The 17,544-nt window shown below is 33.5% G+C and overlaps 1 protein-coding gene and 2 long non-coding RNA genes across 34 annotated transcripts; all 3 read left to right on the top strand.

The window, feature by feature from the left end:
* The first annotated feature begins 1,396 nt into the window (after positions 1-1,396).
* LOC115965081 (putative disease resistance protein RGA4) lies at positions 1,397-6,339 on the top strand. Its single transcript, XM_031084285.1, has 3 exons — positions 1,397-5,055; positions 5,189-5,292; positions 6,149-6,339. Exons 1-3 carry the CDS (start codon positions 1,397-1,399, stop codon positions 6,337-6,339), a joined length of 3,954 nt encoding a protein of 1,317 aa, XP_030940145.1.
* A 1,053-nt stretch (positions 6,340-7,392) lies between these two features.
* Positions 7,393-8,389, top strand: LOC115965805. Its single transcript, XR_004086195.1, has 3 exons — positions 7,393-7,524; positions 7,928-8,238; positions 8,370-8,389. It is a non-coding gene; the product is annotated as an uncharacterized LOC115965805 (long non-coding RNA).
* A 210-nt stretch (positions 8,390-8,599) lies between these two features.
* LOC115965801 lies at positions 8,600-15,292 on the top strand. Of its 32 annotated transcripts, none has more exons than XR_004086160.1 (12): positions 8,600-8,616; positions 8,785-8,859; positions 9,592-9,772; positions 9,945-10,813; positions 10,944-11,212; positions 11,350-11,417; positions 12,572-12,701; positions 12,828-12,876; positions 12,979-13,075; positions 13,423-13,548; positions 14,135-14,429; positions 14,774-15,292. It is a non-coding gene; the product is annotated as an uncharacterized LOC115965801 (long non-coding RNA). The 32 variants fall into 32 exon arrangements; XR_004086189.1 differs by lacking the exon at positions 8,600-8,616 and having other exon boundaries at positions 8,643-8,859; positions 14,135-14,280; positions 14,369-14,429; XR_004086175.1 differs by lacking the exon at positions 8,600-8,616 and having other exon boundaries at positions 8,644-8,859; positions 10,944-11,029; positions 11,118-11,212.
* The last annotated feature ends 2,252 nt before the right edge of the window (positions 15,293-17,544 follow it).

Raw genomic sequence — 17,544 nt, 5'->3', positions numbered from 1 at the left:
TTTTATGAAAAATATAAAAAAAAAAATTTCTTAAGGCATCTGATAACTTTTTCTATAAATGAATTACGAAAAAGTTGATATTGTAGAGCTGTTCATAACGACTCTCTACACTAGCTTAAGACTTCATTACACACTAGCAAATTATATAAGGAAGATTTTTTTTTTTTTTTTTTTTTTTGAGAATCAATTCATAAGGAAGATTGATGTTGATGCTGAAATACACTTGTAATAAACTAATACATATATTAAATCTCTTGAGCGAATATTAAGCATCGTTGTTTCTCAATTTGAAATATATATAAATATATATATATATATATTTTCTTTCTGAATACTGTGATTCTGTGAAACTATTATATTTGCATCCACAATTCACATGCAAATGGTGGCCAACATTTTCTGCAGTAATATTGTTTTTTAATTAACTTTGTCGGCTTATCTACCATGAGTATTGAGTCTATCAAAACTCAAAATGTGAACGCATGTTGGAACAATATTTAATGATGATTAACTGGCACAATCACATGGTTATGTCCCCATTAATTTCAATTTGGATAAAAGAGACAGAGAGAACCCCAAGGCACGTGTGCAAGTTGATGTGATTCTCTATTCTATCAATGTAATAATACGACATCACAATTTCTTCTATGATTTTGAAATACTTTCAATTTATTTCTGAAATATTCAATCATCAAACAAAACATTGCTGAGAGCCTGAGGTATCTCGCGTATCTTAAATTTCTTTTGCAAATTCATTGATAGCTGATGAGAATGAGTCATATATTATGATAGACTTAGCTTTACTGCATGGTATACATTGAGCAATTGAAGAAGATCTCAAAGAGTAATTTCATTACGACTCCCTACACACTAGCTTCAACACTACATTTCACACATTATCATAATGATATTAAGAAAGATTGAAGTAGATGGTGGCCAGATATTTTAATTTTGTATTATACTTTAGTTCTCTTGACTGAGTGTTTTGTATTGATTCTCTTATAATGTGAATCTATATATAAAGAAGATAGTTGTGGACCGTAATTCACATGCAAGACTGCAAATGGGGGTGAGCTATTTCGATATTATCAACTTCAACTGCTCTATTGTTTTAGTACATCAATGAACTTTGTTGACTGACTACATATGTGTTTTGAATCTGACTAATATGTATATGCATTGGCCCACGGATAAATATTTAATTAATGATGGTGCACTAGCTCTCTCACAAGCTAATGTCCCCATTTCAGAAGAGCGTAATAGACGGTGCAAGTGGTTGTTCCTCACTTCTATATAAATATTTTTGCTGTTAGTCTTTACCATCCTGATTCCTCTATAGTTTCCAAATATTTCTAGCTTATTTCTGACTTTTACCTGAGTACGTACCAAAGAAAACATGGCTGAGGCTGTCCTTACTGATGTTGCTAAGGAAATACTAAGCAAGCTGATACCACTTGTTACTGAGCAGATCGGCCTTTTCTGGGGTTTCAATGATGAGCTGACACGGCTTCGTGAGTCAGTAGAGTTGATTCAATCTGTGCTGGCTGATGCAGAGAGAAGGCAAGCAAGAGAAGAGGCCGTGAGGCTTTGGCTGCGGAGGCTTAAAGACCTTGCTTATGATGCTGATGACGTGCTGGATGAGCTTGCGTACGAGATTCTCCGGCGAAAGGTAGAGATCCGAAATCAAATGAAGAGAAAGGTATGCTTCTTCTTTTCATTTTCAAACCCCATTGCATTTCGTATCAAGATGGGCAACAAAGTTAAGACTATTAGTGAATCGCTAAAAAAGATTAATGAAGATGCAAATGGATTCGGACTTACTAGAGCAAAACTAGTAAATGCAAAGCCTGAGATAATCCCAAATCGAGAGACAGACTCCTCTGTTGATAATTCGGAAATTGTAGGAAGGGAAGATCAAGTCTTAGAAATCGTAGACTTGCTCCTTAGTGCAACCAATCAACAACTCTCAGTCATTCCTATTGTAGGAATGGCAGGTTTGGGAAAAACAACTATAGCAAAACTAGTGTACAATCATGAGTTAGTAAAGAGACATTTTGATAAGACAATATGGGTATGTATCTCTGATGATTTCAATGATAAAAGGATTTTAAGAGAGGCTTTAGAATCCCTTACCCATAACTCAAGCACATTAGAAAATAAGAATACAATATTAGAATGCCTTAAAAAGGAGTTGCAAGGCAAAAGATATCTTCTAATTCTTGATGATGTATGGAATGAAGAATCTGTGAAATGGGATTCTTTAAGGAGTTGCCTATTAGGAATTACTCCGAATGCGGGAAATAGCATTATTTTAACAACTCGTAGTGATAAAGTGGCCAAAATCACAATGACACTTCCACAAAATAACTTGAAAAAACTATCAGAAGATGAATGCTGGTCCATAATTAAGAAAAAAGTAGCTCTTAATGAAAGAGTTCCACAAACTCATGATTTAGAGGCTATTGGAAGGGATATTGCCAAAAAATGTGGAGGGGTCCCATTAGCTGCAAAAGTCATAGGAGGGACGATGTCTCATAAAAGGGAAAAAAGTGAATGGTTAGCAATTCAAAACAATGAAATTTGGAATTCGCTAAATGATAGTAATGAAATGTTGCCAATATTAAAATTAAGCTTTGATCATCTTTCACCACCATCTCTTAAACAATGTTTTGCATATTGTTCAATTTTCCCTAAAGATTATAGGATTAATAAGGAAGAATTAATTCAGCTTTGGATGGCTGAAGGGTTCCTTCAATCATCTCTAGGAGGTTGTCAAGTGATGGAGGATATTGGTAATAGGTGTTTTGATATCTTATTGGCAAATTCCTTATTCCAAGATGAGGAAAAGGATGAATATGATAATATTTTCATATGTAAGATGCATGATTTGGTACATGATCTAGCTCTCTCAGTATCAAAATCAGAGACCCTAATTTTAAATGAGGATTTGGGAGATGATATCAGCCTTGTACGACGTTTGGTGATCCAACCTAAAGGCAAAACTATACCAAGAATTCCATTTTTAAAAGATGGTGTCTGGAAATTGCGCACATTTATTTTAGAAAATGCTGCACTTGGCAACACAATATTCAATTTTGAATGCTTGCGTGTTTTAAAATTATATGGAAACAGTATAAAAGAATTGCCAAGTTCAATTGGCCTATTAATACATTTGAGACTTCTCTGCATCTCAAGTACCTACATCAAAGTGTTACCAAAGGCCATCACCAAGCTCTACAATTTGCAAACTTTAAGAGTTGAAGGTTGTAATAATCTCAAAGAGTTTCCAGAAGATCTAAAAAATTTGATTAATTTGAGACATATTTATTTTGATGATTATGAAATTGGGCGAACACCTCAAGGCTTAGGGCAGTTGACTTGTCTGCAAACTTTGCAATGTTTCATTGTGGGTCAAAGCACAGGTTTTCAGATCGAAGAATTGGGACGCTTAAATCAACTAAAAGGAGAATTACACATTCGTAGGCTAGAGCATGTGAAAGATAAAGAAGCCTCCAAAAACGCCAAATTAGTAGAAAAGGCCAAAGTATACGAGTTGGGATTTTACTGGAGTGAGAATAGAGAAGGCAACCACAATAATGATGAAGAGGTGTTGGAAGGACTCCAACCTCACCGATATTTGAAGAGCTTAACAATTGAAGGTTTTGGAGGGGAGAAATTCCCATCATGGATGTTGACAAGTCATGATGCAAGGGATGGCTTTTTGCTATATGACAATTTGATTAATATCAATTTAACTAATTGCAAGAAATGTGAGGTTCTTCCCACTCTCGGGCTTCTACCTTGTCTTAGGGATCTTTTTATATATGGTATGGATAATGTAAGATCTATAGGAACCGAGTTTTACGGCAACTATAATGATGGTGGTTACGACAAAATATTGTTCCCGTGTTTGAAAAGTCTTCAATTGTGGTGCATGCCAAATCTAGTTGAATGGACGGATGCGATGGAGCCAACAACAACGGTAACGGTGTTTCCTTGCCTTAAGAATTTGACCATTCGTTTCTGTGCGCAACTGAAAAGTGCTCCATGTCATTTTCCTTCTCTTGAGAAATTAGAAATTTCCCAATCCAATAGCACGACATTTGAAAAAATTAGCAGCAAGCTTACCACACTAACGTCTCTCGATATTCGGCGAATTTCAGAACTTGCTTCTTTGCCAGAGCAGTTATTGAAAAATAATTCAAGTCTTATGTCTTTGGAGATATGGAGTTGTGATGATTTGGTATCCCTATCACCACATGGGGATGTATGGGGCTTCTACACTTCTCTTCGGTCACTGGAAATATCAGACTGTGAGAAATTGAGTTATTTGCCCGATGGACTGCACACCCTTCGTTCCCTTGAGAATTTCGAGGTAAGAAATTGTCCTAATCTGAGGTCCTTTCCAAGTATAAAAGGTGTGGCGTTACTTCTTCGAACCCTAGCGATATCGTGTAGTGATGAAGTTCTACCAATCGGTCTCCAATCATGTATATCGCTATCGTCATTGGAGATAGATGAGTGTCCTAATCTGATATCAATTCCAAATCTACAGGATTTGCATTCACTTTCCTCTTTAACAATTACATCTTGTAAAAGATTGATGGGTTTGCCAGATGGGTTAGACTGCCTCACCCGCTTGAAGGTTTTGAAAATTGGTGGGTTTTGTGAGGAGTGGGATGCTTTCCCTAGTCTCAGTTCCATCCAACACGCATCCCTTGAAAAACTAGAATTGAATGGATGGGCTAAACTCAACTCTCTCCCAGAAGATATTCAACGATTTACTGCCCTAACACACCTCTGGATAGAGAATTTTGACCAGATGGAAGCTTTGCCTGAGTGGTTGGGCAACCTTTCTTCTGTTCGACAGTTGTATCTTGGGGAATGCATGAACCTGATGTATCTGCCAACAGCGGGAGCCATGCAACACCTCACCCAATTAAATATTAATGATTGCCCCAAATTAAAGGAAAGATGTGTGAAGGGAAGCGGCGCAGAGTGGCTCAAAATTGCCCATATTCCAAATATCAAGATCGACTGGGAACGGATTAAAGGGTAGTTGTGCATATTGGTCCAAGACAGATCAGAGTGGTAAGTTTTCTCATATTGAATTAATCAAACAGACAATTATCAAAGATTACGCATAGATTTTTTCTTTAATTTGATTTATTCCTTAATTCTCTCACAGGGAAAAAAAGAAAGAGAAAGGAAAGTTCTCTTCAAGAGCTGCAAATGATCAAAATCCAAGGGCCGCTCACCAAATTAGAGAAGTTGAAGATGTTTTTGGTCAAAGTAATACAAAAACAATGTGGTAAGTCCATCTCCTATTCTTCCACTTCTCTTTTATATACTCTATTTCACAAATTTAGGTTATTTGATGGTTGTTATCCAATTGGGGGCCAAGTTCAGGTGTTATTTCTTTTCCAACATAACAAAATGCTAGCGTAATTCTTTGTTTATAATTCTTAAATTCAAAAATTATTTGTTTCTAATACTTTAAAAAAAAAAAAAAATGAGTTTGTAAATTTTGGTAGCGTTGCATCTGTTTTGTGTTCGTTTTCTGATATATGTAGTGTATATTGTTCATGGCAATGCATCCTTAGACTATATTTCAAAATATATAAGCCACTAGTGCTACTTAGCATTTCTTTGATGTAAGTGTTAATGGTAGCTTATGATTTGGCAGAGGATTCTTCGCCATTCTAGCCCCAGTTTTCAATCAGCCAAACTTTAACACCTAAGCACATTCTTAGTTGGAGGAGTCATATTTTGAGGATCTTTATGCTGCAGATATGAGGCGTCAATGGTAGCTTTTGATTTGGCACAGGGTTAACTTTTTCTCTCTCCAAGATCTGAATTTTGGGTACAAGAATTCTGCTTTCAGGGAACAGAGGAAGTGGACCAATCCCTTACTAAAGAGATGCTCACTTTACGGTAAAAGCTGAATATTTCTTGTTGGTTGCTGTCAGAATGGTTGACGGTTGTTGAATTACTATCTGAGTGAAGTTCATCAAAATTAGTGAGTTCCCCCAAAATCTCATCTTCTTTTCCTCTGATATCACCTTTTTAATAAAATCTACCCCTCTTGTTTCTTTAATCCATCTACTGTTTACTGAATTTGTTTATATATTGACTGTAAAATTGGCAGAGTGGTTGGGAAACCTTTTCTCTCTTCAACATTTGGTACTTATTTGGATGCAAGTGGATGCCATGTATTGGCTCACCAATTTGCAACACCTATTCATTCATAACTGCCTCAAGTTAAATGATAGAAGTGCTGAGAGTATCAGCCAATTCTGGTCCAATGACAGGGAATGGATTAAAGAGGAAGCTGTTTGAAGTTAACACATATATTATTACAACAATGTGTGTGGTCAGTTATCTTAAACTTAATCCTCTTTTCTTCTCTGATACTCTGCTTTAAATCAACTAATTACATTCACAATTTCCCTAATGTCTTCCTTTCTTTATTTGCTTTCCTCTAATCTTTTTTAATCTATTTCTTATTTATTAATTAAATATATTGCCTTGATGTGCAGGTCAAATTCTATTATATTCAGTTGGAAGAACAATTAATTAATTTATGATTGAACAAAGCTGATGAATGTGCTCCCATACAATGCCTCACTGCATTATTACATCATCAAGAGGAAGTTTATGTGATATCAGGAAATGTTGGTGGTAAGTCCATCCAAAACTGACTTTCTACTCTCTCCTCTCTAATGCTAGAAATGTTTTTTTTTTCATATTAGAATAAAATAGAAAATTTTTATTCATAATTTTTTTTTCTTTTGCTTCCATAAAATATTTACTTTCTTCAAGTTTTTCACATAATTTGGGCATTACTTGTCTGTAGGAAGACGTGGTAGTATTTTAACCTAGGTCCTCTAATGCGTGAACAGGTTTGGGTACTTCAACTGCCTGATTCTCTTTCTTGTGAAGGTTTTGTTGTTTTCTTTTTTCTTGCCCTTCCCCCAACATAATATAATGAATGAAAATGGATTATGTATTATGATAGTGCTTGCGTAAGTGTCATTGAGAAAGTTTTAATTCCCCCAAAATTATTGTTATTTTTCCAATATTATATTTTCTTGAGCTTTAGCCAATCATTAGATTTTTTTATATACTTTTAACAACTTGATCAATAATTGCTCTCTTTTTTTTAAAAAGTTAGAATGCGCTGAGCATAATAAACATAATGCAAGAATTTTGAAATACAATTAAGGATTGCTTATTACCAAGCACCTATGTCATATTCAAAAATGAAAAATAGACACTTTACAGCAATACTAGTCATAATGTGCTCTTCTTGATGAAAGTGAAGGCAGCGAAAAGATGGAATATAATATTTCCTGCTGAACTAAGTCAGGGCAGTAAGGATAGAAACAATTCATGTTCTTCCTTTTCTCTTTTAGATTTCTCATTTTTCTGTCCCAGCATGTACTCACTTTCACATATTTAGGTTATTTGATGGTTGTTATCCAATTGGGGGCTGAAATGTATTTATCTGACACACAAGTTCAGGTATTTAAATTTCTACTTTTGTCCAAGGCATTATTTCTTTTCTAACATGTCAAAATGCAAGCGTGATTCTTTGTTTATAATACTTAAATTCAAAAATTATTTGTTTCTAATACTTCAAATTCAAAAATTTTTAAAAGTGAATTTGTAAATCTTGGTAGTGTTGTATCTATATTGTGTGCATCTAGTTTGTAAATCTTGTTCATGGCAATGCATCCTTCCTTAGACAATATTTCAAAATATTTAAGCCACTAGAGTAGTACATAGTATTTCTTTGATATAAGAGCCAACCGTGGCTTCTGATTTGGCACAGGATTCTTCACCATTCTAAAGCCCTTATTTCAATCAGCCAAACTTTGACAACTAGGTGCATTCTTAGGAGGCATCATATTTTTGAGCTGTGCAGATGAGCTCTCAATGGAAGCTTCTGATTTGGTGCATGATTAAATTTTTTCTCTCTCTTCAAGAGCTGAATTTTGGGTACAAGAATGCTACTTTTGGGCAGCAAAGGAAGAGATCTAATCCCTTACTAAAGAGATGCTCTCCGGTGTTATTCAGAGTGGTCGATAATTTGCCAGAAGTTATTACCATGTTATGCTCACTTTACAGTAAAAGCTGGATATTTTTTATTGGTTGCTGCCAGAATGGTTAATGATTGCTCCCGGTCTAATGGAGTGTTGATTTGAGTGTTATCTGGTTGAAGTTCATCAAAAATTGGTGAGTTCCCCCAAATCTCATTTTCGTTTCCTCTGATTTCACCCTTCTAACAACATCTATCCTTTGGTGGTTCTTTATTTCAACTATTATTTAGTAAATTTGTTGATATTATGAAATGTAAAATTTGCCAGAGTGGTTGGGCAACCTTTTCCCTCTTCAACACTTTGTACTTATTTGGACGCAAGAACCTTTTTTATCTGGCCTAAAGTGGATGCCATGTAACAGCACACCAAATTGCAACACCTATTCATTCATAACTGCCTCAAGATAAATGATAGAAGTTCTGAGAGTTATTGACCAATTCTGGTCCAATGACGAGGATTGAATTAAAGAGGAAGCTGTTTGAAGTTCACACACATACTATCACAACAATGTGTGGTCAGTTATCTCAAACTTAATCCTCTTCTCTTCTCTAATACTCTACTTCAAATCAACTAATTACATTCATAATTTCCCTAATGTCTTCCTTTCTTTGTTTGCTTTCCTCTGATCTTATTTTTAATCTATTTCTTATTATATGAATTAAATCATTGCCTTGATATGCAGTCCAAACTATATTATATTCAGTTGGAAGAACATTTAATTAATTTTATGGAGTTTAATAGAAGTTCGTCAAAGTTGGTAAGTTTTTCACATATCTTCTTGTTTATGAAGTATTAATTCATTCCAAATAATATGCCATTCATTCCAAAGATCCCTTCTTCACTATCATTTTTTCTACAACATTCTCTAACTTTTTATTTAGAAAAAGATGAAGAAAAAATTTTCCCAGTATTCTTATGAAATTATTTTGGCATTAGTGTTGGTTGTATTCTATTAGTCAACTGGGCCAAGAACACATGAAATCTCATTTTGTCCATATCCCAACAATTGAGACCACCATTTTGTAATAATAAAATTTAGATTTGAAGGTAACTAAACTTAGTAAATCATCTCCAACCTCATATTTTTTTTTCTTAGCACTTTTTGTAATTCCCAAACTCGAACTCACGACTTATTGTTTTGAAGAAAGGCACTTGCCATCCCACCAAGACTCGACCTCTTAGCATTTGAGATTTCAATATCATATAAAAGTTCCTTATTCATGATGGGTTCAGATTTTGAGGAGCTTGAAGCTTTATACTCTTCCATATGTTAATTACAATAAACTAGACTAGTGATTTAGCTCAATAAAATAAACGCCAAATTATTGGATATTAATCTCAAGCCACATACACTAATAACAATAAACTAAGGAATCATTTGTGCTTGGTTCATGTGCTACCGCAATGTTTTCATTTGAGAAGGTTATTCAGAATAATAATTATATATATTATAATTGTTTTAACTTTTATCTATTGCTGATGGTCCTAGGGGAAGATTCTATTTAGGAGCAACATATAGGAATTATGTGATTGAACAAAGCTGATGCATGTGCATCCATACAATGCCTCACCACATTATTACATCGTCAAGAGGAAGGATGTGGCAAATGTAAAGCCTCAGGTTTTCTAGTAGCATCTTGAAGTTTATGTGATATCAGGAAAGGTTGGTGGTAAGTCCATCCAAAACTGACTTTCTACTCTCTCTCTTCTCTAATACTAGTATTTTTTTTTTCATATTAGAATAAAATAGGGGATTTTTATTCATAAATTATTTGCTATTTCTTACATAACATTTTACTTTCTTCAAGTTTTTCACATACTTTGGGCATAATGTTTCTGTAGGAAGACGTGGTACTTTCAACTTAGGTCCTCTAATGTGCAAACAAGTTTGGGTACTTCAGCTATCTAATTCTCTTTATTGTGAAGGTTTTGTTATTTTCTTTTTTCCTGCCCTTCCCCCAACATAATAGAATGCATAAAAATGGGTTTTTATTTTATTTTAAAATTATTATAATAATGCTTGCATAAGTGTCATCGAGAAAGTTTTAATTCCCACAAAATTATTTTTATTTTCCCAATATTATATGTTATAGAGCTTTAGCCAATCATTAGGTTTTCTAATATACTTTTAATAACTTGATCAATAATTTCTCTCCTTTCTGAAAAAGTTAGAATGCACTGAGCATTATAAACATAATGCTAGAATTTTGAAATACAATTAAGGATCGGTAATTACCAAGCATCTATGTCATATTCAAAAATGAAAAATAGACTCTTTACATCAATACTTTCCATAATGTGCTCTTCTTGATGAAGGCAAAGGCAGGGAAAAGATGGAATATGAGATTTCCTTCTGAACTTAGTCAGGGCAGTAAGGATAGGAACCATTCATTTTCTTCCCCTACTTATTATAAATTCCTTCAAAAGTTTATGGTGAGTAAATGTCACTTCCATCTTTTTTATATTGATACCTATTTATATCATTAGTTGGAGTCACTAAATGTTAATGATGTTGGAACCTTTCTAGAGTGGTGGGTGATGTAGAACAGAGCTCATTAGAAGTCAGTGTGCGGGAAATTCAAGAAGTAGAAAAGTACTATTAGAAGTCATTGGAGATCACGGCAAAATTGTGTGAAATTAGGTGACATGAAGGGAAATGGTGCTGGGAGTAAAACTCATAGCCTTCAGCCATGATCAAATGTGCTTTTCGGGTAAATTCTTTCATAAAGCCCTTTGAATTTATGAATTCAAGGAACCCTTCGTGGATTTGAGGTTCTCATGCAAGAGCTAATGTGTTTAATTTCTTTTTATTCAAAAAGTAACATGTTTGTTTTCTTGCAGCTTCTGCAACAATAGTGGGGCAGCTTCATATCTTTTCAAGAAATGAAACCCAAGAACAAGAATGCACTACCTTCCAGTAAAGAAAGGTGCGATCCCTCTCAATTGAAACCTAAGTGGAAGATTTGGCACAGTGGTTGAGGATTTATTTTAACTTATAATCTTGTGAAGCCTTAGATTACAAACAAAAGATTGGTCATAATCCAGAAATCACAAAAGGTAGACTTACAAATTGATTCCAGTGCTTTTTTTTTTTCCTCTCACTAAAATTTGTGAGTTCTCTTCTTCTCTTCTATTGTCTCTCTTCCAAAAAATTTTATTATCAATATTTTTTTTCCTATTCTCAACTTTGTATACTGTTCACTAAAATTGTTATGCTTTTCAAATTTATTGTTTCTTTATATTTCAGTGGAAAATTGACAGCAATAGGGAGTGTTGATGACCTTGTTCTTGTTATATGGAATTCTTCAGAATCATGTACAGATTTCTTAATTTGCTCTTTTCCATGTTTTTCATTTTGAAACCTTTTTCTTTTCCATTTCTGATGACATACATGGATTTATTCTTGGATTACAGATTGTGAAATCTAAGTTTTCCCTATTACTTAAGATTCTCATATCCAGTCAATGGAAAACAAACCTTCCCAATTCCACGTTAGATTCTCTTTGGAGTTTCAAAAGTAAATGCCCTTAATACTAACCCTGCATTGGGGTGTTATCTGAGTTTGGTTGAATAATCTAGATCTATATAAGACAGAAAAATTAGTTGATGTATTCTTAGTGGAGCCTTTTAATTTTTGTAAAGCATGTCCGACATTTCAGGCTACACACAAATCAAACATTATGTGTGCCTAAGCTCAAGTTGCTGCCTCATCTACTTCAACAATCGCAAGTATGATATTTTGAAATCAGAAAGAGTAAACAAGAGTGGATGACTTTCCACTATAGTTGCAGAACCTTTATTTAGTTGATGAGATGTCTATAAACAGTTGCAAGAAGTTGAGATATCTACCGGCATGGGTGTGGTGCCTCACTAAATAACAGATGATGCCATGCTGGTAATCCTTCATTTCCCAAATAGAGGTTATGTACTTCAGCATAGATTGATCAAGATTGCCCATGTTCCAATTATCTAGACAAACTTTTGACTCCTATGCTAAGCTTAAAGAATCTAAAATCGGTATTTTTGCTCAAATGTCCTTAGGTTTAATATATTACTTTGAATGGACTAGCTTATGCACTTAATTTTTAATTTCCATAATTTTTGTTCAAAATTGTGTGCTCATATAGAGTAGCACATTTTTCTGCATAGCATTCTTAGATCTTCAAATTTTCCATCCAACAACAAAAATCAAGTATTTTTGTTTGAACAATCAATTCTAAACTTCTTGAGATTATTTGTGTGTGTGTGTGTATTCTGGTCTACCAACAATGTATTGATTAGGGCTCTTTAGTTACTATTACATTGTCTTCACTGTTAAGTTTTCACTAACCAATTTCGGATTAAATAGGTCTTTTTCATTATTCATATTTCAAGCTTCTCTAAAGTTAATTAATGTTACGAATTCATTTGAAGTTAGTTTTAAACATGCGAAATACTTAGAGACAAATTATTTACTCTATTTTAAACAGATTTGTAGATGAACTTAAAGTCTGGTTTGCTGTGCAGTGTGCACTATAAGGAAGTATAACTTGAGATTCAAATCACATCAAATGAGAAGGTTAACATCTTTTTTCTTTTGAGATCAAATTATAATGTTGGGTAAGCTGTTTTACTCATCATTGGATTACTTCATAATTGCAATTACATTTATTCTCAAGCTAAGCTAATTTTATTGTCTTCAGTTTTCTTTCTTTTTATTTTTTCCTAAAAGACTTCTGGTTGTAGGTTAGCTGGAACCATGACTTGAATGTACCTGCAAGTGTCAATGAATCAAGTAAGGCCTAGGCTTTTCCAGCATTTACACTTTTCACCAAGTTTGCTTCTATCTCCTATATATATAATCATAAATAACTCCTTTTTTTCCTGGAATATACAGGATTCCTGACAATTTGTCCGCTGTTTAAATCCTATGTTTTGGTTTCCTAAGTTAAAGTCTCTGTTGCAGTGACTTCAGCATTTTTCTAGATTATGAGGTACACATCAAGGATTACCCTTACATACTGATTATGATCATATATATCTTCTTTTGAATGTTCAAATTTTAGTACTAATCAATGGCATAAACTATGATATCCGGTCCTCAGACATCTGTAAGAAATTGAAGAACCCAATTAAGAAGAGCAACTTAAAACTGAGATTTGATGCTTTTTTTTTTTTTTCCTGAGATCAAGTTATGCACTAAGATATACGTCTGCTGCCTTGCCATCTTGCAAACTGTTTGATTGTTAAAATCATTTCACAGATAATCACCGCTACAAATCTCTGCAAAGAGCATATAATAGTAAGCTTCAATTAATGGATTTTCAAATTTTTGTTACAGTCTTCTCTTATTGTCAGTCTTGTTGTCTTAACTAAGAGGCCAACCTGTTTGGGTGCTCCACTTCATATCCCTGTATGGAGGGTAACAGCCTACAAATTGCAGACAAGGCAATGGACATAAGTCTCTGTAAGCTGAATTTTGTTTGTAATTATTCATTTAATACAATATGGCTTAAAAATTAATGTGTATTACTCAGAAATAAGACTGAAAAGTTCTATCAATGTTCTACCAAAAAAAATAACTTCTATCAATGAAATCTTCTATAACTAAAAATCTAAAATATCCTAGCTGTGCTTTTTATCCAATTTGAATTGTATTTCCTACACTAAAAGCCCCATTGTCATTGATAAGTTGAAACAAGATACAACGCAGTTTTCTTGCCATAGAATTATGATTATTTTGTGAGAATTTGCAAACTGAATTGAAAAAATTGAGGGAGGCATCACAAATTTAGGGAAAAAGTTAGAACATACAGGTATGAATGCTCAATCAATGGTTACATAAGTTAATTTTGCAGTCTACCCAAAAAAGAACCAGGGATGGTAACTAATTGCTAATCAAGATTGAACAAATTTGTGCCTAGTCAATACTTCCAGCTTTAAGCTTTACTATTACTCACTATAATGCATTTTCTTGTGATGCATATAACCAACTGGAAAATGTAATTCTGTTCTTGTTGTGCCTGAACCATGTTGAATGTTTGTTTATGCAGGTCTAAAAAGTTGACAGTTTTTTACTTGAATGGGTAAATATGAAGTCCCTTTCCAGAAGGGAATAGTTAAAAGCGCTGGATACTCACTCTTTAGTGCCATTCTAGTTTTCAATTCTCTGGGCTGGTATCTTGGAAAACATCAAAAGGTAATGCCAATTGCATCAGAATGTGAAGTGTGCTGATCAGCGGAGACATCATTGCTGCCTGTATTTAATACTCCAATCTTGATAATAGGTGACCTCATCTGCCGCGACAATAGAATGTCTTCTCTAAGAACTGACTTTATATACTGAAGGTATACCTTTTGTCATTTTTACTTACAGTCTTGTCATAGTTACTAATAAAAGAACTCCTAGTGAGTGTTATTTTATTGTCTTTTCTTTTGTCATTCAATTTAACATTGTCATTGTAGAATACAAAGAAATCTCTTTTGTGTGTTTTTGTGTACCTTGTGCTGTTATCTGTAAAATAATTTACTATATCTATAGAATAATTTAGCATGATTCATCACCATTTTCCCAATTAGGTGTTTTTATAAGGTCCAAACTGGGTTGTTCAGCATTCCCTTTATATTCTTGAGTTTCCTTACAAACTATAGTTTTTCAGTCTTTAGTTTAATACTTATGCTGCCATATGTAGGCATTGAAATTTATTTTCGACCTACAGCCGAAGTAAGGGAGATATGGCAAGCTACAATGATCCATATTGCCCAAGAAGGTGGCTGCTTTGTTCTATCTTCGAACCAATTCTGCAGAAAGGGAAGACTATCTGCTGTCAACAGAAACGTATGTCAATACAATATGAAGTATTGCACGTAGTGTTATTTTACTATCATCCAGTTGTGACCATTCTGGCTGTACCTAATTTCCAAGGGAGTCTCTCATCTGAAACAATCTTTTCCTCTCTTAATGTTCTAGAACTTGGAGGGTGTTTGAGTAAAGCTAGATTTTAGTGGAAATAGGCATCAAGTGGGACCAAACTCAGTCAATCTGACTCTGAATATACCCAATCCAATTTCTTTTACAACTTCTGTGAAAGCGGAAGTTCTTGATGAGCTGCAATTAAGACTTAGCTGTGTAAAAAGTTATTAAATACATTTCTTCTTGTTATCCTCTTGCCGAACAGCTAATCTAGGCTTTGTATATATCTAATATCTTTTGTAATGTTTAGAGGTGTACAGAGGTTAGATAGTGTCCATGATTCGTCCAGCACATTTTGAAGAAATCAAATATTTGTAAAGATTTTCCTGTTCAGTTCGTGAATACTAAAATGAACTTTCATATGTCCATGATTAGTACATTTCTTTCAAAAATATTAGGTATCTGAAAGGGTACTTATGACTGCCAGGCTACAATTTTGTGAAAAAAATGCATCTCTATTGTTGTAGTTAAGTCAGAGATATTGGTTCTCACTTGGTTTTCTATTCCCTAGATATTGTGGTGCTCTTACTTCCTTCCAGTATAATAACAATGCTCATTATTAAAACCTAGGTCTTTTCATCCAAAAGTGATACAAGAATAATTCAAAGAAGTGAAATGTAGATGCTCATTATGATGGCCAAAAGAAAAATAAAAATTGCTGCAAGAACATAATTCACCTAAGCATACTTGTCTATGTTACGGTCATACAAGAAGTTTTTGAATGAGAGAAACTTCGCTTAATTAATAGTAAAACTTCAAAAAATTATAAACACAACTTATTCCTAATAACAGACATCATTCTAATGCAAACTGAGCAGGGATTAACGCAACTTGAGCTGCCATGAGGGATGTGGCAAGCATTCATCAATTTTTATGTTACTAATTAGTTGATTAAATTATTATTAATATTTTCCCCAAGAAAATTTATTTGTTTTAATATCTAAGTAGAGAGAGAGAGAGAGAGAGAGGGCTCATGGGTTAACCAAAACTCATATTGAGATATATATATAGATATATATATTAGATAAAATAGAATTTCACCTTATGGATTCTACTCTATATTGATTTATTTGTATGATCAAATTAAGACACCAATTAGTTTATGAAATAGTTGGGGTTCGAGTATCAGATTTCTTATTCGATAAGAAGAAATTTTACCAGTTGAGCTAACTGGAACCTACTACTATGTTGATTTTTTATAGAACTAAAAAATAGTGACTTGTTTAAATTTAGATACTTTTTATTTGATCCAATATTTTACCGTATATTTTATTCTGGCTATTCTAGTTGGAATATCATGTTCTAATATATAAAATGATACACTAAACCCTTATTTTATCTTGGTCCAAATTCTAGCCTATATTGGCCATTTCAACGAAATTCTGGCATTTTGGGCAAAATGTGCATTTAAGAATTGTAATTGCTTTTGTGGCTTTTTTAATTAATTTTTTTAAAGAAAAAATCCACCTTATGAGTATTTATAATCTTTTTTGGTAAGTTTAATCATGTATTAGATTTTTTTTAAAAAAAAATTAAAAACAATAATACGTATGAGATTTCATTAACTTTTAATATGTTTAATTATGTAAAAGAGTTTACGTACCTTAATTTGTTTTTTTTTTAAAATATTTCTTTTATGAAGTTGGCTGATTAGGATGACATTAATTATGAAATATTGAACTTTTTATGTATAATTATATTATAAAACATTATTCCACATTACTAGATTTTCTCTCAAAAAAAAGAAAAAAAGAAAAAAAAGAGAGAAGTCGCGTTCCACAGAGGATCTTTCATTTTCTGGGACAAATATATTGTTGTTATTATGTCCTTATTGAAATTCCCAAATTCTCCATAGTTCAATTTTTCTCAATTAGTAGTCAAAGAAACAATTATCACGTTGTATAGAACTTAGCACAAGATAAAAAGCAAAAGATAGCAATGAAATTGGGTTGGGTTGTAACTTGTACAACTCATTGCCCAAACCAATTCTTTCTTCTCTCGTCGAAATTCTTAGTATGGCCTTTTAGCTAGTTTGGTCCATGGTACATGTTTTTGCCTTAGGTCCATGAAGCAAGGCGATTGCAGCCTCATTTGCAAAAAGCTGGGCTCAATTGGTCCAAGTCTGGGCCGAATCACTTCTTCTTCATTTAGAATCAGGCTCCTCATATGGCACGCGCTGTACACACCATACACCTGCAAATCCTTTTCTCTTCTGTTATACTCTTCTTCTTTTATCTTTTTTCTTTTTTCTTTTTTGGCTGAGACTCTTCTATTATACTCTTACATTCTTTATTTTCTCCCAGTTTCTTTCTCTGGCTCTTCTTCTCAAAAAAAAAAAAAAAAAAAAACTTTCTCTATCTCTTAAATTGGTCCAAGAGTGCCCATATTCCATTATTTATCAAATCTCTTTGATCCTTTTATTTTTTCTAGGCCTATTTTTTTTTTTCATTTATTTCTCATTCAATAGCTGCAGATAATCAATATTCAAGA

The sequence above is a fragment of the Quercus lobata genome, chromosome 10 (assembly GCF_001633185.2).
Source record: "Quercus lobata isolate SW786 chromosome 10, ValleyOak3.0 Primary Assembly, whole genome shotgun sequence".
In the NCBI taxonomy this organism is placed as follows: Eukaryota; Viridiplantae; Streptophyta; class Magnoliopsida; order Fagales; family Fagaceae; genus Quercus; species Quercus lobata.
This window is presented reverse-complemented; position numbering and strand designations above follow the sequence as displayed.